The following is a 19708-nucleotide window of genomic DNA, read 5'->3' as shown; positions in this document are numbered from 1 at the left end:
AAGACTAGGTCCGACGGGCCGTCTCACAGATGCCAAAAAACAAAGCGCCCGGACCAGACGGTTATACAGGACTCTTCTTCACTACCTGCTGGGAGACGATCAAGGGTGACCTCATGGCGGCAATATCTTCCTTCTTCAACTCTCGCTGCGCAGATTTAAACCTACTAAACAAAGCCACAATCATTCTAATACCCAAAAAGGAAGGGGCTGAGAGCATAGCAGATTACAGGCCCATCAGCCTAATCCACGCCATTGCGAAGATCATAACAAAGACCTTAGCCCTGCGCCTAGCTCCATTCATGAACCAACTAGTCTCAACGTGCCAAAGCGCTTTCATCAAAGGACGAAGCATTCATGATAATTTCCTCTACGTCCACAACCTGGCACGCCGAATCCACAGACACAGTCAACCGACCCTGCTTATGAAGCTCGACATATCCAAGGCTTTTGACTCAGTACGATGGGACTACCTCCTCACCATGATGCAACACAGAGGATTCCCACCAAAATGGAGAGACTGGATCGCGGCTATCCTGACCACGTCAACATCACGAATTTTACTCAACGGACTCCCCCTGGAACACATACAACATGGAAGAGGACTCCGCCAAGGGGACCCGCTCTCACCGCTACTTTTCATCCTAGCGATAGACCCCCTACAGTACCTGCTATCGGCCGCCACGGAAAAGAGACTGCTTCAAAAACTAAATAACCGTGCGGCAAAAATGGGAACATCCATGTACGCTGACGACGCGGTGATTTTCATTAAGCCTACTACAAGGGACGTCACAAATCTGAAGAACCTCCTGCAAAATTTCGGGGAAGCGACAGGCCTCAAGACGAACATCCAAAAAACTAGCGTCACACCGATAAGCTGCTCTCACACTAACATTACAGAAGTGCTCCGCAACCTCCGTGTAGCGCAGAGGAATTTCCCGATAAAATACCTGGGCCTTCCTCTAACGGTCGAACGACTACGCCGCATAGATTTCCAACCACTGATTGACAAAGTGGCGAGCAAACTGTCAAAGTGGAAGGGAAGGAACCTCACGCAGGCCGGTCGATTATGCCTCACCAAGTCCGTCCTATCCTCACAACCCGTCTACACCCTAACAGCCCTCAAAACGCCCAAAGAAGTACTAGAGGATATCGACAAAATAAGAAAACGCTTTCTATGGGTGGGAGACAATGAGCTCATCGGGGGAAAATGCAAGATCAACTGGACGAGGACAACTTTACCAAAAGAGCATGGCGGTGTGGGTATTCTAGACCTTCATAAATTCGCAAGAGCACTCCGCCTTAGATGGCTATGGCATGAATGGGCTTCCCCGGACAAGACGTGGGTCGGAACCGCAACTCCATGCGACGACCGAGATAGACTGCTTTTCGCTGCATGTACGACGATTCAAATCGGCAATGGGGACAGGACATGTTTCTGGCAGGATGCGTGGGTAGCAGGCTGACAACCAAAGGACATCACTCCACAACTCTACGCAAAAACCAAAAGGAAGAAGAAGATAGTGCGAGAGGCAATCCACAACAACAACTGGATCAGAGATCTTCAACTCACAGCAGGCCTTACAAACACCCTCTTGAACGAATTTGTAGACCTATGGCCTCTAATCCAACAGTACCAATTAAACCCGACTCAGGAGGACGAAATTACATGGAAATTCACCCGGAGCGGTCAGTACACCACTGCTTCAGCATATAAGGCCCAACTCCTAGGTACCGTGAAGACGACTAATCTTGCAACAGTGTGGCAAGCCTGGGCACCAGCAAAATGCAAAGTTTTTGCCTGGCTAATTCTCCAAAATAGGGTCTGGACTTCGGACAGATTAGCAAAACGGGGCTGGGACCACACCCCAACATGCACCCTATGCCGATGCACGATGGAGACCGCGCATCATCTCCTAGCCGAATGCAGATACACATAGCAAATCTGGAAACTCGTAGCCCAATGGTTGTCACAGAAAAGCCTGCAACCGGATCAATGGAAGCACAGCATAACGGCCATAGATTGGTGGACCAATATCACATCAACAATAGGAATCCCGCGTAAAGCGTCCCGAAGCCTCGCCCTCCTTATTATGTGGGAAATATGGAACGAGCGAAATTCCCGTATCTTCCGCCACCAGGGTTCCCCGACGACATCGCTAATGGCAAAAATCAAATCTTCAACCAACATGTGGTTAGCAGCGGGAGCGAGAGCCTTAGCGGCCCTTCTTTTGTAAACACAACTCTATGGGTGCCTGGTTTCCTTTTCCTTTTTTCCTTTTTCCTTTTCCCTCTTTTTTGCCTGGTTCGCCGGCTGTAACCCTACTCTATCAATGAAATAGGCACACTCTCGTGCCCCTTTCCTTTCAAAAAAAAAATAATAGCCATTCACGGGTCTAGATCTAATGGTTGAAAAGTGGAAGGAACATGTTACGAGAAACTAAATATTGGTATTTTAATTTGGCTAGTCGGCCCATACGTTCTATCGGCCCAAATGCCAGCATTGGTGACTCACGCCGCCGCATTCCTTCGCTGCCGGCGCCGCCGCATCCCCTCACTTCCCCGTCCCCTCCGGCACAGCGGTAACTTGGGCGAATCCCGCCGCCGTATCCCCTCCCTGCCAGCGCCGCCGCATCCGTCTCTGTGGCACGCTACCCCATCTCCTCCTACCACCGTGCCACCTCGAGTGCAGAGAACTGTCCGTCTCACTCGAACAGGGCATTCTTGCTGCTCGCATCTTCAGTTATCACTGGAAAATTTCCAGTGTGTATAAGTGTATATATCCTTCAGCTGGACAGCGACGCCCATGACCCTGCCGAGCTCGAACGCGTTCAGGTGCTGCTCGCCGTACAGCGGCCACGACACCATCGGCACGTCGAACCTGCGCCTTGTCGACGAACCCCTTGCTTCCGAAGCAGAGGAACACGAGTACACGACCGAGGCTGGCTGCTGCGCGTCGAGCCACTGGGCGCACGCGTGCGTCTGCTCGAGCGCCACGAACCAGAGCACGGGGCCGATGGCGTGGACCGCCGGAGCCAGGCCCCGGCACGCAGCGGCCTTCCGCGATCGCGGCGAGAACCTCGAGCTCGACCGAGGAGTTGATGACGATGCCGCTGGCGCCCATGAAGCGGCGCCCGTAGTCCTCGAACCACTCATAGTTGCCGACCTTGTCCCTCGACAGGCACGCCGGCATGTAGGGCAGCGGCACCGGCGGTGAGGTCCTCACGGAACGCCGGCAGGCGCAGCATGAGCGCGAGGAACGCGCCCGTGGAGGCGAAGTACACGTACCGGGGCTCGGCGAGGTCGGCCTCGGCGGCCACGTCGAGTAGGGCCGTGCAGAAGAGGTAAGTACTAAGCTACCCCTATTTCAATTGAAACATCCTTTTTTTGAAGACGGGGAGGAACCTCTGGTTCCTTTCAATGCAAGCACCGTAACAAACCTCTTTCATTATACATGGCCGACACGAACACGACCAATCATCCTTCAAACAATTCTTCAAGTAGCTGCTCCAGTTCAAGGGGAGTATTCTTAGGTTGTCTAATGCTCTTCCACTTGGCCGTTTGCTCCGCCAAGTGCTTGCTGTAACCTGGAATGACTTTCTCGATGATGGCTTTGCGCAATCTCTTCCTAAGCTCAGGGTTTGGAACCTTCCAATGCTTTTGCATGGCGTACGTTCTCTGGAATTCTGATTCGAATTTATCCAGTGCCCTGCCGCATCTCAGGAAGCCGTGAGGTATGGCATGGTTCAAGCAAGACATCACTGGCTCCCAAGAGGCATCGAGGTAAGCTTCTATGAAGCTCTGGGTCTTGACAAGGCCATCCAAGTTCGAATCTGTTTCGATTTTGGCTCGAAGATTTGGATCTGGCTGGTTAACATAATCCTCCATTGGGGGAAGTCTTCTCACGGAATCTCTTTTTCTGGGCTTCTCGATCTTGTAGTCTTCCATCAGAGTCCATGGTGGCAAGAGCAAAGATGAAACCTTCTTTGAAATGAAGCTGTAATTGTTCATCAAGTATAAGTAGCGTAATCCTGGGTCAGATATCAAATTGGACGTCCTCTCGAGTTGCTTCTCCAAGCAGGAGATCACATCCTTGATGAGGTTGACCACGGGGCTTGAATCGTGCAGGCCGAAACTGAGCGCACCTTCGATCCGCGAAAGGAACATGACGTAGTTCATCATCAGCATGGTGGTCTTGTGGACCCCCCCAGCCTCCTCCAGCGAGGCTGTCCAGATGCAGCGGTCCCTTAAGAAGGAAACTGTAACCTTCTCTATCATGCTCCTTATGGCGTCGCTCAGCTTGTTCCTCTTCCGCAGGAAGACATCATTCATGGCCTCGAACATGGAGGTGGAGGTGGAGGTGGAGGTGGTGCTGGACGCTTCGTCGAACAAGGACAGGACGGTCGGCGAGTCATCCACGACGCAGGTGTACACCTGCAACATCCCGGGGAGCGTCTCCGGCGAGTGGTCGTCGTTGAGAGCCGCGTCCGCCACGGCGTCAACGAAGTCAAGCATCCTGAGGAGGCTCACCTCGGCAAACCGCGTGAACTGGGCCACCTCTTGCTCGTGCTCCGCCGTTTTCCCGGTGGCCAGCAGCATGAAGTGCCAGATTCCATTCCCGGCGGCTGGCTTCTTCTTTGCGCGGAGGTCCAGTTGCGTGATGCGGAGCACCTGCACCATGGTCTTGAGAGCTTTGATCCACCTCTCCGTCAAATCTTGGATGGAGGCGCATCCATCCTCCAGGTGGAGGTGGAGCTGGAGCTGCGTCCTGTCTCCTTGCCCGGTAGGGAGAACCCACTCCACATCCAGCTCTGAGAACCAGCTGCCCAGGAGAAGGAGCTCTTCGCGGCTGGCGCTGGAGTCGGGGCCGAGGCATCCGTAGTGCGCTGATGACGACGAGCTCGAGCGGCCAGCGCTGAACCCTCGGATGAGGCCCTTCATGCAGCCGTCATGGACCATCTGCCGCGCGATGGCGCGGAGCTCGTCGTCTCCATCTGGGTCCGCAGCACCCCAGTCGGAGAAGCACAGGTCGCCATCGGACGAGAAGGACTGGGACACGGAAGACCAACCGGCCGATGCATCCCAGGAGGCCGAGCTAGCGCTCGACCAGCAGTAGGCTCCTTCTCCCGCCGAGGACGCAGTGTCGCCGCCGGTTGGGAGGAAGAACCGCGCCGACGTGCACAGGCCGCTGGAGACGGAGACTCTCCGAATCGAATCGCGGTAGATGCTCCGCGTGGAGTAGTCGGGCTCGAGGCTCCCCGGCGCCCGCGGAGGAAGCACGCTTGCCGTGCCGCCGCTGAACTGCATCATATGCGATTCTTTGTGCGGTAGCTAGATGAATCGAGTGATGAATCTAGCTTAGACGACGGTGATAATAAATGCTTCCTACTTGATCCCTCCAGTTTTGTGAGATGAGCGAGTGGAATTTTTTTGCCTCCAGTTTTCTCATGGACGCTGGTCAACGGCTGGATCGGACGGTTAGACCACTAACCGTGTAGTAGTTAGAGGAAACTGCAAGGAATCAGTGCCCTAACCTAAGAGGGAAGTGGTGAATTAATCAAATTTAAAATCTTGAAACATGGATTAGTTTATGTATCTAAATGTGTATATGTGGTTGCATCCGCAAAGAGTTTTGAAACATAAAGTCAATCATAATAGGATACCCTCAAGTTACAAGAATAAAAGGTGGAAATGTAAAGGAGTAGGTTAGGAAGATGTAAACTCGGCACGGTGATTTTATCTCGTGGTATCGGTAGGCAAATGTCACCCCCAGTGATCCATGTTGGAGCTCCACCAAGGATATGTTCCAGTCACCAAGTCTCTTATAGTTAAGGTCTTGAGCTCGTCACAAAGGCTCTCACCAAGACGGATGAAGCTTGCCACAAAGGCAAGGGACACTACTCACTCTTCCGACACCTTGACGTTGTATCTACTATGGAGCTTCTAACGTCATCCACCATGGAGCTTCTCCACGAAGGAAGAGGTCTCCTCGTCCCCGCACACGTTCGTCATCGCTGCTTCACACCAACTCGGAGGGTCGAAGACTTGCCGGAGAGCCACTAAGGTCACAAGGTGCTGGTACACCAAGCTTACAATTGTGGTTTACTCCTTGGACCAATCACAAGGTAGCAACACCTTGCACTTACTCACTCTAGGCCTATCCTAGCATCGATCACTCTTCTAATCTCGTGCTAAGTCTTGAGTTATCACTTTTACACTTTTGGTGGTATAGATATGTTCTTGATGAGTCTTAGTTTTCAATGGACTTGTGCACACTCCAGCTATGTGAGTAGATGGGGTATAAATAGCTCAGACACCCGAGGTGGTCGTTAGCCCAACCGCTAGCAAAAACAGTAGCATCGGATGATTCGGTGGTCACTTTGGGTGGGCCTTGGATCATCCAGCGCTTTTTTTTAAGTTGAATACCGTGATTTGAATACCATTGTTTGGATGCTGTCGTACCATGATTTGAATATCGTGGCTTGTAGAATAATTCTAAATATCATAAGTTGAACACTTGAATACGGTGATTTGAATCTTACCATAGTTTTGCTTTAAAACCTATGAGCACGATAAATCGTTAGTTCTCATAACTATGTTGTCACTCAGTTATCAAAATCTAAAACTAGTTTTACGAGGTCCTATCCCCTTCTTCGGAAACGTGTCCCTCTACCTGCGTCGATCGTTCGTTCAGAAGAATAATGTGAGCAAACAACCACCGTTACCGGTTCACCACCATCCGTATCGAGCGCCACAAGTAAACTCTTCGTCAACACCTCAACGGCCTCAAGCTAGCACGTGGTCGTCGAAGCTTCGGTGCTGGGCCTACCAGGGGATGAGCCACTTCACCAGACGCGTGTGCTGACTGTGGCACCAAGGAGACGGAGTACACGTCCATGTGTGCATCGACATGACATCACCGCGAGCTCGTGTAACGACGGCGTCGTGCAGAAAGATGGCCGAGCGCGACGGTTCTGGTCTCTGGGTGGTCGTGCCCCTGCTAGTTCCCCGCGATTTCGCTTCATGGTTTCATTGCTGCCGCCGCCAGGATTATTTGGATATTTCATATTGTGCATTACTCACAAGTCCCAACATAGATTTCTAACTCGCCATTCGTCAAAGCTTATGCAGGCATGCCATCACAGCTAGCTCCTATGATCCAGGCACCTGAAAACTTTGCTTACTAAATAAGCGCTCGTCCATTTATAAATGTACAGTGCATTTCTTTTATTCTTCTATATGCCAGTCCTCAATGTTGGACCAAGTACATCCTCTAATTCTCAAAACTTCAAAAGTATAATGCTGTCGCATTGTCAATCACAAAATGCACGTCCAAAAGATCATGAAAAAAAAATCTGAAATATTATGATGCAGAGAGCATGCTATCATGATCCCATGAAAAATTTGAACTCAAACAAAAACTATTGCAAAATGGAAAAATAAATCAATAAACAAAAAAATAAATTTGAATCGTATCCGCTCATTGCTGGTCATATATACTGATACCCCCCCCCCCCCCACTATCACAAGTTTTTGTTTCAGCTCAAATTTCACATTATGCTACATGAGAATGTACTTTACTAATTTATATTGCATTCATACACCTTTATAGGTAAATTAGTAGAAGTGTATGAAACTTGTGCTGACCTTAGGCTGACGAAATCGTGCGACTAAGGGTGCTGCCTGTGCCATGCAGCTTTTCTTGGATTTCCAAGCAAACAAGCCGTATGTGGTTGAAAACACGGTAACACTTTAGCAATTATTTTTTTATACGAATGTCATGATAAATATTTGGAATGTTACTATATATATCCTATGAAACTATTTTTCACAACAAAATAATGTCAATCAAGGTTGACTAGATTTTTTATTCTAAGTCAAACTATTCTAAATTTTTCCAAATTTATGATCCTCAAGGGAATCGAGTCCCTAATAATTTCATCAATTATACTCCTCCAAGTTAAGGTCCCAGTGACACCGAGTTCAAAATGGTGTCAAGGCAAAGAGATCGCAGCTAAGATTTTAGGAAAAATAGGTCTTCAACTATCAAAGAAATATCTTTAGACACAAATTGGCTCAGCTAGCTTGGTCTTTTTATGGTGGAATATGTCCATTCGAATTCGAGTTCTTGACTCAATGGGTGCTAGTGATAAATTTTTCATGCTGGAATACATCCATTCGAATTCGAGTTCTTGCCTCAACGGATGCTAACGATGAATTTTAGAATTTGAGATGACTGTGGTGACTTTTTTTTTTGTTAAAATATGCCGGCTTAGTCACTCAATGGTACTCGTACGATTAGGATGTAGGCTAATGTACTTGCGTGTATATGAATATTTGCACATGTACCGTATTTGAAAAAAGTACCCGTTCATAAATCAGCATGCATCAGCCGTCGAGTACGCTTCGACGAACTTACAATACTGCGCCATTTCTTCTCTTCATTCATATTTCGTACGCCATTCTGATTTCTTGAGGCTGCTGCCCAATATACGATCTGGCACATGGGCCATGGCCCTCTTTGTCTTCGGCACCTTCCAATCCCCACGAGACCGCAAAAGAAAAAAAAAAAAAAGGCGCCGCACCACATCAATCGGGGGCCCTCCGGCACGGCTCAACCAACTGGGCTTCCAAACGGCCGTGGCCACCCAGCGACGCTGCTCCCCCCCCTTCTCTCTCCCATTCCCGAGCTCCGATCCGACCCACTCCGGCGCCCGTGCCGGCATCGCGCGCAGGGGAGGACCGGCCGGCCGGCCCGCCCGCCCGCCCGCCCTTCGCCATGCCGAGCTCCCCGAAGGTCTTCTTCGCCTCCTCGGCCTCCTCGTCCTCGCGCCGCGCGGGGGCGCTGCGGCGGCTGCTCTCCTCGCCGGCCTTCTCCGCGGCCTGCCTCCTCTTCGGCCTCGCCGGCTTCCTCGCCGCCGCCGTCACCCTCTCCCGCTCCCCCTCCGCCCCGCGCACCCGCTGCCCGGACTCCTCCCGCCCGCTCTCCGTCTCCGTCGCGTGGGACCGGCGCCCCGGGGACAGCTCCGCCGCGGACCTCCCGGCCCACCTCGCCACCGGATCGCGCGGACGGCACAAGGTCATGGCCTTCGTCGGGATCTTCACCGGGTTCAGCTCCATCGGCCGGCGCCGCGCGCTGAGGCGGACGTGGCTCCCCGCGGATCGCCAGGGCCTGCAACGGTTAGTCGCTGGTGTCACGGCTTTTGCTACTTCGTTTCCGCTCCTGCTTGGTCGAGATCTAGCTGTAGTTGTTGAGTGTGAACAGTTGATGCCGTTTTTTACTGCTAGTTTGCTGCTGTTAGCAATGTGGTGAGATTGGTTTGCAAACTTGAAATTGCTTATAAGAGTTGATTTGGTTGTCCCCACTTACCTAGATGTAACTGTGATCCACTCAGATATTCAGCTGCTGCCAATTAGCTCTCAGATCATCAAAAAGGAAAAGGCTGATGATCTTTATATATCAGAACACCTGATAAATTATTTGTCAATCTAGAGATTACTATGTGGCAGTAGAATGGTCTATTTGCTCTTTAACTGCCTTCCTGAAATATCTTCTTCTTGGTGTTTCACGTGCTAGTTCATCTCCGTTGTTTTCTGACGGAATCCAATGGTATTGCAAAGTATGCATTGTTTTTGTGGTACATTCAAATAGCGGCTACACAGGTGTTAGGCACCACTCTCCCACCTTGCGCTTAATTGCTACTAACTCACCTAGACTGTTTCTTGGTGATGATCAGGAACTAGGCTCTGCCTCCGCTCTCCTGGTGCTTAGTGCTTTTTGGGAATTTGGACTGTGCTGTTCTTCTACATGAATTGGTTCACCCTTTTTAGTTGTACTTTTTCTCACTGCCAATGGCAGTTCATTAGTTTGAATCTTGGGACATAGTTATGTCTGGTCTTTCCAACGCAAGTTGTGGAAAATATAATGATTTCACTAACAAATGTTGCCTAGCACGATAAATCAGCCCCACACTAGCTTTAAGATATATGATCAATGAGGATTTTTTTTTCTAATTTCACTTTGCTGTCTAAGTTTCCCGACCATTGTTGGCAATTATTACTTTCCATGTTTTTTAATTATTGTTTTTCCCTTTGGCGAAAATGCTTTCTATCCCTTACAATGTGGGTTTTTGTTCTCTGCATTGCAGATTGGAGGAAGCTACTGGTCTGGCATTCCGGTTCGTGATTGGGAAAAGCAACTCAAAGAACAAGATGGCTGTTCTTAACAGAGAAGTTGAAGAATATGATGATTTTGTGCTTTTAGATCTTGAGGAGGAGTATAGCAGGCTCCCATACAAAACGTAAGGAAATAGAGCAATTTACACATGATTATTCTGTCTCTATTCAGGATGCTGATTTTTTTCTTATGTTTTAGGTTAGCTTTCTTTAAGGCTGCCTATGCATTGTATGATTCTGATTTCTATGTTAAAGCTGATGATGACATTTACTTGCGACCAGGTGAATAACGATATCCCAATATCTCCTTCTAGTGACTGTCTAATAGGCATCCTTCCTTTTGAAATGCTGATGCTTACACCGGTTATTTCTCTTTGTGCAGATAGACTTTCCTTACTTCTAGCTAAAGAGAGGTCACATCCACAAACATATATCGGATGCATGAAGAAGGGGCCTGTTTTTACTGATCCTAAGTTGAAATGGTTAGTTTTACCATTTAATGTTATTTGGTATAATGCGCTCCTCTTTTCAGAGTGTTTTTTATTGGAAAATTGAAATGGTTGTCTACTTGAGATTGAGAAAAAGAAATGCCTATGGTATCATGCTAATTGTATGAAGTAGCCATGAACTGATAATTGATCTGAATGTGTAAATATTCATTTCTTTCTACTACCTAAGGGATATCAGAAGTAGTTTTGCTTACACTCATTACTTCATCGACATGTGAAAATGTTCATGTCATTTTTTTTGTTCATTTATCTACCTTTACTTCAAGAAGTTCTATAATTCAAGAGAGTGGATTTTTCCATCTAAAATAGTGTGTTAGAGTGTTATCATATGTCAGTATGCACGGCAAGATTAAAACTAATATTTTCCATCCGCTTAGGCTCAGAACGAAACTGTCCTAATTAAAATAGTCTTAACCAATAGGGCTACATGGGCCAGATGGGTGAACGGTCAAATATGCTCTGAGTGAAGCTAGACAAAATGGCCAAACATTGCTGCAACCAACATATGTGTTGCAGTAAACCTAAGCTTAGTGTTATTTAGGATTGTTTACTTGCAAGTTGCAACTTGCTGTGGGCATGTCTCTGAACTTCTGTAGTTACATTCTTGGACCGAAACTTTTAATTTAATTCATTATGTTTCTGGATATGCAATTTTGCAGCTTGAAGTTACACGTTTCTCTCCACTACTAATTGTTGTGGTCTCTGTCTCTAGAGTTAAGAAGCCAGGAGTTCTTTTACTTGTCTGGGAGTTGTACTCAGCCTGGGAGTCGATTGATCTGAGAGTTTAGTTAATTATGAAAGAAGATTTGGGCTAAGGAGTTAATTAGGAGTGCTTTATCAAATTAGAAAAGTAGAGTCCTAGGGGTTTAAGTGTCCTAATTAAACTGGGAGGGGCCAATGCGCTTGCAAATCCTTTATGTATTTGGTTGTGCCTGAGTGCACAACAGTTGCATTGTATTTGCACATAAAGCCCCCTTGGATGGTATTAGTTTAGATGAATTGCTTGGTTTATCTGCGGGATCATGCTGATAAGTGATAACTTATATATCCAGGGAATAAGACAATAACTAATTATATTGGTTGGCTTTGTTCCTTTGAGAGATGCAGGTATGAGCCCCAATCCTTCTTACTCGGATCTGAATACTTCCTTCATGCATATGGGCCAATTTATGCTTTGTCAGCTGATGTAGTGGCTAGCTTGGTTGCCTTGAGAAACAACAGGTGAGTTGTAGTCAACGTTCTTCCCATCTTATCATGAAACACAAACTAAAGGACCTTCTGTTCCAAGTATTTTCTACTTACACATGTTCTTAATTGCACTCAGCAAATATGGTGGTTTGTCTTTTTGTATTACCACCAAATTAATCTTTGTAGCACATGCACTAGCAGACTAGCTTCTGGGAAACTGTAGTTGCTGGTATAACTGGGATACCTGTACTCAGTAGTCAGTACTCACGATTGCCACAAAAAAATAAACTTTTTACATGGCAGATATCTTAGCATCTTCAACTGTTTCGTGTCTGCTTGGAATTGAGAAACAAATCTTTTTGTGGAGACATTCCTCTTGCAAGACTGAATTTTGAGATGTAGTGATCCCCTGATGCTGAAAGAGTGTGGCACGACATTCTGTTATTTCAATTTATGCGGCTAATTTTTGACTGAAATTTGGACCTGCTAACAATTGGTATGGCATGGGGACGTGCTACTTTCATCTATAAAACAATGCTGTAGCATTAAGTTAGACTTTCTGTATCCTATTTTTGGTTGAGTGAACGAGCAAGAACAGATTGCTAATACTATATTGAAGTCAAAACCTGGAGCCTGGAGTAGAACTTCTACAGAAATAGCAAGTAAACTGACATTTTTTAGCTTAAGAACACATCAGAACATGTTGTTAGGCTCAGTTTCTCACATAGTAGCATTATTGCATCACTGTTGAACCTCTGATTGAGTCATTTTTATCTGCTGCTTACTAGATTCTTGCATATGTTCTGTCCAGTTTCCGAATGTTTAGCAATGAGGATGTTACAATTGGATCCTGGATGCTTGCTATGAACGTCAACCATGAGAACACGCATGCACTTTGTGAACCAGACTGCACAGAGTCCTCAATTGCTGTTTGGGATATTCCAAAATGCTCAGGTGATTTTCTTTCATATTTCTAGATTGCTATTGGTGTAATTAGCAAAAATATGGTTTTCCACTACAGTTATATATTTTCTTGTCCCCTTGCAAGTATTTGGCTAACATGTATATTTAACGCTGTACAATATCTTTTATGAACTGTACGTATGAAGACCAAAAATAGTGAGCATTAGTAAACTGGCCTGTAAATAGGTTCCACAGGTACTAATGTGTAGTGCATAATAGTGATAAATAAATTTGAGGGATGCTTTCGTAAGACTAGAAACTTATAGATGCTGGTCTTCATACCCCTTTCTTGTTAACCTTCATCAGTTCAAAATGTGTATAGTTTATCATTACAGACCAAGCTGGGCCTCACTAACATCCAAATCTGTGACCCAGGGCTATGCCACCCAGAGGTAAAAATGCTAGAGCTTCATAAAAGAAAAGAATGCGTGGGTGGTCCAACGGTGGCAGCTGAGGTGTCTGAGTCTGAGGACCGATGATTTCTTCATCGGAAACACGAACTACGGATCTGATAGTTGACCTCTGCCCCTAACTCAATAGCTGTGCTTGGAGTATTCATTGGGTTCATCAGGTACAATCATTGCGGGAGCACTGTTCAAGGAGCCTATACTGGTGGCGTCATAACCTAGCACTGTAGCAAAGGCATTCTCATTCAGCATTTTTGTCATAGCAGCCTTCATTGCTTTTCTTTTTTGACAATGGAACCGTGATGGTCGTTTGGAGCGTTCATCCTGTCTCGTAGCAGAGGGGAATTTTGTTGTATAGAAATTAGAGGGAGGAGAATGCATTGGCGGCTGATAGACCACACACCTGATGCTGTGACACTGAAAATTAGCGGTTTACGCTTGATATTTGCTGATGATGTGAGTTTGTTTTGCCAACGCTGTTTACTCTACTTCCTTTGATCCCTAATTGGTGAGAACAGTTTAATTCGTGCAGTATTGCTCTATCAAGGCATTCTCATTCTAATTTCAGCGGTTAGGTGATTAGGTTGGGATATTTGCTGAATTGAATCGCTCGTTATTGGGAGTGATAATGTGGAGCGTTCATCTCCAGCTGCCACTTGAGATTGGGATAAACATTAAATACGATGCCAAACCGATTGGTCGCCCCTAGCTGTTGCTGATCAGAAGTCCAACAGTCCATAATAATTCAGGCCACTTGCATCAGCAACTTGTACGAATTTGCTCAGATTGCATTCAATTTGATTTTTGGATGCCGCGTCTCAGATTCATCAGCCAAAATGACTTGAATGTTGAATCGCTGTCCGGGTGCTGGAAGTCTGGAGTATTGACTAGTGACCATGACAGCAGTAGCATATCCATTTATCCACGGACGAAAATGAAACAACTGCTCTTGTTTTATTCTTTTGTCCTGCGAGGAATTTGTCGGGATCGTCAAAACCTAAACACCCTCAAGCCCCATCCACAGCATAAGGAATCTTTTGACATAAGTATAAAGAGGCACCTCTAATAGTAAATCTATGGAGGCACCTCTAATAGTAAATCTCGTATCCTTGCATCATCTTTGCTCCTGGAAGGACTCGAGGGTAGTGATTGACAATAATAATGGCTGACTTTTACTGGGTTAACCCTCGAGTGTTCGGAGTCAGTTCCGAACACCGAGCTTTTATCTTTTTAATCTTTACTTAGGGATGATGCTCGGAGAAGAACTATGCGAGGTTAGAACCTCTCGACAAGACTCAACAAAGCAAGCGTCTCGAGGTTGGGCGTTCATCTCAGGTCGTGGATGAAGCCTCGAGGCTGGACGATCAGCTTAAAATGAAGATGAAGTCTCGAGGTTAGAGGGCGGAAGGCGTGAGAAATGTAACCACGTGAAAAAGTTCAATTTGTACACGTGTTTCTTAATGATTTTATGTACAGCATATCCTAAAGATATAGTGGTCGAGAGAGGACATTTTCGAAATGTAAAATAGATCAAAATCATTATAAAAAAAAGTAAAGGTAGCCGTAGCCGGGAGGACGCTTTTTTAATCGGTGTTGAACTTGTTGGACACCAACAGAATTTCAGTTCCCTTTTGGTGCCATTCTGAACTGGTCGTTGGAGTGTTCTGCAGAGACGATTCGTGTCAGTCGTCAGGGGCCCCACTCACGGGGTCTGACGAGCGAGTGACATGATAGTCTGCGTCTGAGACAGGGTTACCGCCAGGGTTGTGATAGCCTGCCGCCGGGGAAGCTTTTTCTTCCCAAAAGCCCCGACCACATGCCCCCGGCTCAGGCAAAAGGGCAAAGCCAAGCTGCCCCCGGCAGATCGGAGCAAAAGCGGAGATCCTTTGCACAAAAGCCATGAAGGCATGGCATGAACGAAAACCTGTACCATTTTGATTGATTTTGTAACTGATGACAACCGGTGATAAGTTACAGCAAGGACGAACGGTGACATTATTCCACATGCTACAGTTGCCGAGACCCTTTTTTTCTCCGGCAACTAAACACATATAATGATTAAAAAATAAATATTTAATCGATTGGTTGATTCCTCTTGCTCGCTTCGCTGCCCTCGAGGGAGGGGGAGGCTTTTGCTTCGCTAGTGGAGGATGGCCGGGCTGCAGTGGGCCCCGCTGAGCCAGCCGTCGGTGATCTGCTTGTAGGCGGCCTCGGTGAGGTGGATGCCGTCCCAGCTGAGGTGCGCCGCCGGGTTGGAGCACGCCGACGCGCCCGACATCCCGCACCGCGCGCTGTTCTGGTAGTTGTACTTGCCGCCGCCGGAGCCGCAGCACGTCTGGAACGCCGTGCTGAACCCTGCAGTAACACAGTCACAGAGGCAAACGCCGACGACGAGTGAGATCAAGCACGACGTGCAGGAGCAGTGCAGGCCGGCGTTCAATTCAGCTGGCATGTGTTGGTTGGGGGAAGGAACATGGGCATGCCCGGGGTTCCGGCTCGTCGCGGGAACATGCTCTGTACATGGGGCAGGGACAGGCACGTTCGGGCACTTGGGGAGTCGCACGGACTTGTCATGCGACACCGTACTACCGGCGCGCCCGCCATCATCCATCATCATCATCCCATAATTGGGGGGCTCTCCGTCCTGAGATCGGGCGCCTAAACAACTGCGCGTCAGGCTCAGGCACCCGTCACGAGCGCGATCCGGCGCCGTTTTTCTATTCGCCGCCGCACCCGCACGAGACGCCCACGTTTCGTCCCGCAGCGCACGAGCAGCAGCAGCAGCAGCAGCCAGCAACGGGCATGTCGCCTCGTCGGCCGTCGCTGCAGGCCTCTGAAGCCATGTCGTGCACATGGCGTGGGCGCGCTGCTGCTGCGGCCTGCGGCCTGCCTGCGCTCCCGCTGCCCGTGCACGCGTTTTCGACACGGGATTCCCCTGCCCGGACGGACGCCACACGCGTAGGTGACTCGCCAGGACGGCGCATTCAAGCGGCTGGGGGCGCGCGGGGGCCACCGGATGAGCCAAGCGCGCCGCTCGAAGCCCGCCGGAAGCCGCCAAGCCGGGGCACTCGTCACGGATGCTCGAGGTGCGTGACAACTCGCAGGCAGGCCTGGACCCTGACCCTGTCGCCGTGCGTCTCTCTCCACCGTGCTAGCGCTCCCGTCAGCAACCAATCCCCTCCCCCATCGGACCACATGCTCCTGCTCGTCGGCGCCGCGGCCGGGAACGACACGAGCGCGACGGCTCAACCTCGACGGCTACGGCTGAGAACTGAGAAAGAACAGGAAGAGGAACGTACCATAGCTGCCGGGGTTCTTGACCATGTCGTAGACGCCGCTGTAGAAGTCGGCGTACATGATGCGGGCGTTGGGGTACTTGGACTGGAGGCTGGCGATCTGGGTCTTGAGCTGGTTGTTGTGGTTGGTGGATAGGTCGTTGAACTTCTTCAGGCAGCCGAGGCCGTCGTAGTCGCCGGCGTTGGAGGTGCCGTAGATGGTGAGGTAGATGGGGAAGCACCCGATGGGGAGCACGCCCGGGACGACGATGTCGGTCGCACCCATCGCGATCAGCTTCTCGATGCCGTTGGCGATGGTGCTCACGATCTGGGGAGTGTACGTGCTCGCCTGGTCCGTGTTGTAGTTGCCGAACAGCATCGCGTTGTAGTCGTTGCCACCGAACTCGCCGAACACGAACAGGGAGTTGCCCAGGTAGCTCTTGCAGTCTGCAAAAGTTTTACAGGAGACAGGAGAGGTGTCAGGGACTCAGGGCCCAGTCGTGTCACTCGAGTGAGGAGCAGCAAGCAGGGAGCAAGGAGTGACAGGGTTTCAGAAATTGAAGCTGGGCGTTGATGGCCAGTACTCACTCTGCCCGCAGACGGAGGACGTGATCTGCTGGAACCACTGGAGCTGGAAGCTGATGGGTCCGTTGTTCCAGATCTTGTCGGAGAGCCCCAGCGAGCGGAAGAAGGGAGCGTCCATGGCCGTCGCGCCGGTGATGGCCATGTTGGCGCCCTTCTTGAAGTCGGCCGTCGTCGACTTGGACGGCGGCAGGAACGGCAGCCCGAACTTGCTGCCTGCAGAGGAAGAAGCCACCACCGTCAGTCAGCATCCATCCACAATGGATGTCAGATAGTCAAAGAGAGAGAGAACGAGAGCGGTGGCCGGAGAGCTCGAGCACGTACTGAGGAAGTCGACGATGACGCGGCCGTCGCAGCAGCGGCAGGTGGGCGTGCCGAAGTAGGTCTCGCCGTAGGGCGGCTGCGTGAAGGTGATCTGCGACGGCTTCCCGTTGGTGCAGAGGTTCCCCGTGTCCGTGATGGAGTCGCCGAAGCTGAAGATGGCATTGTACTTCTGCGCCGCCGCCGCCGCCGCCCACGACGCGCACACCACCGCCACCAGCGCCGCCGCACCCGCCATACGGTGACCGCTCCTCATCTCAGCCTATCACGCAATGCACGGAGAGCGGCGGCCGGAGCAGAGCAGAGAGAGGTTGTAGGGGCAGAGCACTTGAACGAAACGGCTGGCCGGGGGCATCTTTTTATAGCCCCGGCCTCGTGAGCCCTGCGCGTCGCCTTCCTTTCGCCTCGGCTCGCCAAAACTTTTGCCTCCCGCGCCGTCTGCCTGGCGCGCACACAGGTGTACCGCACGCCCCCTCCACCGTCACGCGCCGGCGGTATTCGGCGACCGCTGTTCCGTCCGGATCCGGGTCCCACACGTCGCCACCAGATCGGCATCGGACGGTCCGGATCGCGCTCCAACGGGCGAATCCTGTCCATCCGGACCGTCCGCGCGCCATCATCCTAACCACATGCCGTTTGCTTAAACGGGCTCGCGCCCGTTCCGTTCCGGCGGTTACTTAGCCCGGACGAACACGCACGCTCTCTCCGGCAAGGAGGTGCCGGGATGAGCTCATTTCGCGCGACGCGGTCGCCACCTTTTCTCCCCGGCTTTGGCCATCCATCGGCGACTTCCATGTGAGCTTTAACTTCCTCTCGGGTGGGCAATGGCTCAATGATGGGTTGATGGGAGGAGAGGGCCAATCAGCGGCGAGTCTCACCGGAATGATTGCGAGAGGGGGGCGTTTTCCAGCCAGCTAATCGGCGATTAGCCAGCCGGGTGGCCGGGGTGAGTCCCGTGAGGAGGAGGGTTTGCTCGCTGCTGCCCTTTTCTGAAAACTCGGTCGAGGCCCTTTGGAGTTGGTGGGTTACTTTCAGTTTCAGACTTTCTGGGCTGGGGAAAGGCTTCAGGGTAGCAGACGTGAGTGACCGGCACTCATCTCTCTCTCGACTCCTGAGTCCTGAGACTGCTTCACCTTGTGCCTGACGATAAAACTAAAGTTCTTTGCATCTGAGGGGAGGCGCCTGCTACGGCTATGGCTATGCTTGGCGCCGCATGCAGCGTGGCGTGGCATGGAAAATGTGAGAAAAGCTTGCGTGTGGCTGTTCATGTTATCGACTTGTGGTAGACAGGTAGAGAGATGTTTGCGATCGAGGATGACCTGACCTCGCTATCCCTTCGGCGATTCTCCCGGTTCCAGGAAACTGACCGAGCACGAGGCGTCTGTTCAGCTCTGAAAACGGAGAGGGTAGTTTCCTGGCTCTGGAGACCGGTGGCAGACGCCAATAGTAGCCTACAAAAGTTCTTTGTTTCTACCTGTTTTTCTTTCGTTGGTGAACAGAGAGGCCGAACTCGTGCTCAGTTTCTTTCAAATTAAAAGAAAAAAGAAACTTGCAAAGGTACAGATGCTCGAACAATTGGAGTACATCGTTCCAAGGGGGAAATGCCAGATGTGTCGAGGAAGTGCTGCAGGGTACAGCTACAGCGCCGTGATGTTGCACTCCACCAGTTGGCTTGCTGCAGCATTTAATTCCCGATCAAATGTTCTCTCTAGGTACGCTGCTGAACTGCTGCTGATCAGTGTTGTTTTTTTATGCTTCGCGCTATTCATTTTTGTCAGTTAGGTGGAGCGTACAGGGCTCGATTTAAACTCGCGTACTGCTGTTATGCCAGTGGGTGCCAACACAACAGCTTAACTGAATAATCACGAGGGACCTTCACCAAGATCACCACACCATCATAATGGTTTTTCTAAGAAGGAAAGAAAGATCAAGACCGACCTCCTAATGTGGTTCTGCTTTGAAGCATGTATAGGCATCAGTTACAGGTTTACAGCAAGTTGCATCGTGCTCCCAGCACTTGGATGGATGCAGAGGCCGATGATGATGAGAAAGTGATGGAACAAGGCCCAACTCAGGCCACTTGATGCGAGCTAAACGCAGGGACCAGCAGCAGCACCATACCAGAAATTTGGGCCTGTATATAGTATATTTGTGCTTCACAGTAGTGTCAGTGATCACACTTTAATTTGGCTGGCAAGGTGGTAGTAATAACAAAAGAAGCCATTAGTAGCAGGGTTGCTGTCTCATCAGTCATCAGTCGATTAAACAACTCTGCCCTGTCGTCGTTTCG

At 49.8% G+C, this 19708-nt stretch overlaps 3 protein-coding genes across 4 annotated transcripts; 1 reads left to right on the top strand and 2 right to left on the bottom strand.

Moving 5' to 3' along the window:
- Positions 1 to 3266: 3266 nt before the first annotated feature.
- On the bottom strand, positions 3267 to 5387 carry LOC101785382 (exocyst complex component EXO70B1). The gene has a single exon (XM_012845185.2). It carries the CDS (start codon positions 5305 to 5307, stop codon positions 3475 to 3477), a length of 1833 nt encoding a protein of 610 aa, XP_012700639.1. The 5' UTR covers positions 5308 to 5387; the 3' UTR covers positions 3267 to 3474.
- Positions 5388 to 8599: 3212 nt separating this feature from the next.
- LOC101768383 (probable beta-1,3-galactosyltransferase 14) lies at positions 8600 to 13723 on the top strand. 2 transcript variants are annotated; one of them, XM_004964744.3, is made up of 7 exons: positions 8612 to 9177; positions 10146 to 10298; positions 10373 to 10455; positions 10556 to 10655; positions 11790 to 11903; positions 12682 to 12824; positions 13209 to 13723. In XM_004964744.3, the coding sequence occupies exons 1-7, from the start codon at positions 8777 to 8779 to the stop codon at positions 13310 to 13312; spliced, it is 1098 nt and encodes a 365-aa protein (XP_004964801.1). In that variant the 5' UTR covers positions 8612 to 8776; the 3' UTR covers positions 13313 to 13723. The 2 variants fall into 2 exon arrangements, with proteins under 2 accessions (XP_022681386.1, XP_004964801.1); XM_022825651.1 differs by lacking the exons at positions 12682 to 12824; positions 13209 to 13723 and having other exon boundaries at positions 8600 to 9177; positions 11735 to 11870.
- A 1430-nt stretch (positions 13724 to 15153) lies between these two features.
- LOC101767983 (GDSL esterase/lipase At5g45910) lies at positions 15154 to 17758 on the bottom strand. The gene is made up of 4 exons (XM_004964743.4): positions 17422 to 17758; positions 17104 to 17313; positions 16540 to 16962; positions 15154 to 15595 (listed from the first exon to the last, which is right to left on the bottom strand). The coding sequence occupies exons 1-4, from the start codon at positions 17672 to 17674 to the stop codon at positions 15381 to 15383; spliced, it is 1101 nt and encodes a 366-aa protein (XP_004964800.1). The 5' UTR covers positions 17675 to 17758; the 3' UTR covers positions 15154 to 15380.
- Positions 17759 to 19708: the final 1950 nt, after the last annotated feature.

Source organism: Setaria italica, chromosome IV, assembly GCF_000263155.2.
Source record: "Setaria italica strain Yugu1 chromosome IV, Setaria_italica_v2.0, whole genome shotgun sequence".
In the NCBI taxonomy this organism is placed as follows: Eukaryota; Viridiplantae; Streptophyta; class Magnoliopsida; order Poales; family Poaceae; genus Setaria; species Setaria italica.
Note: the sequence above shows the minus strand (reverse complement) of the source record. Positions and strands in the feature narration are given on the sequence as shown.

What these genes read in the sequence shown, in the direction of transcription:
- LOC101785382 (XM_012845185.2), bottom strand. Translation starts at nt 5,307, where the DNA reads ATGATGCAGTTCAGCGGCGGCACGGCAAGCGTGCTTCCTCCGCGGGCG.
- LOC101768383 (XM_004964744.3), top strand. Translation starts at nt 8,777, where the DNA reads ATGCCGAGCTCCCCGAAGGTCTTCTTCGCCTCCTCGGCCTCCTCGTCC. An exon ending in ACTGATCCTAAGTTGAAATG is followed by an intron (nt 10,656 to 11,789) that starts GTTAGTTTTACC and finishes TGAGAGATGCAG; the next exon opens with GTATGAGCCCCAATCCTTCT. An exon ending in GTTGCCTTGAGAAACAACAG is followed by an intron (nt 11,904 to 12,681) that starts GTGAGTTGTAGT and finishes TGTTCTGTCCAG; the next exon opens with TTTCCGAATGTTTAGCAATG.
- LOC101767983 (XM_004964743.4), bottom strand. Translation starts at nt 17,674, where the DNA reads ATGAGGAGCGGTCACCGTATGGCGGGTGCGGCGGCGCTGGTGGCGGTG. An exon ending in CGTCATCGTCGACTTCCTCA is followed by an intron (nt 17,314 to 17,421) that starts GTACGTGCTCGA and finishes CTTCCTCTGCAG; the next exon opens with GCAGCAAGTTCGGGCTGCCG. An exon ending in GTCCTCCGTCTGCGGGCAGA is followed by an intron (nt 16,963 to 17,103) that starts GTGAGTACTGGC and finishes AAACTTTTGCAG; the next exon opens with ACTGCAAGAGCTACCTGGGC.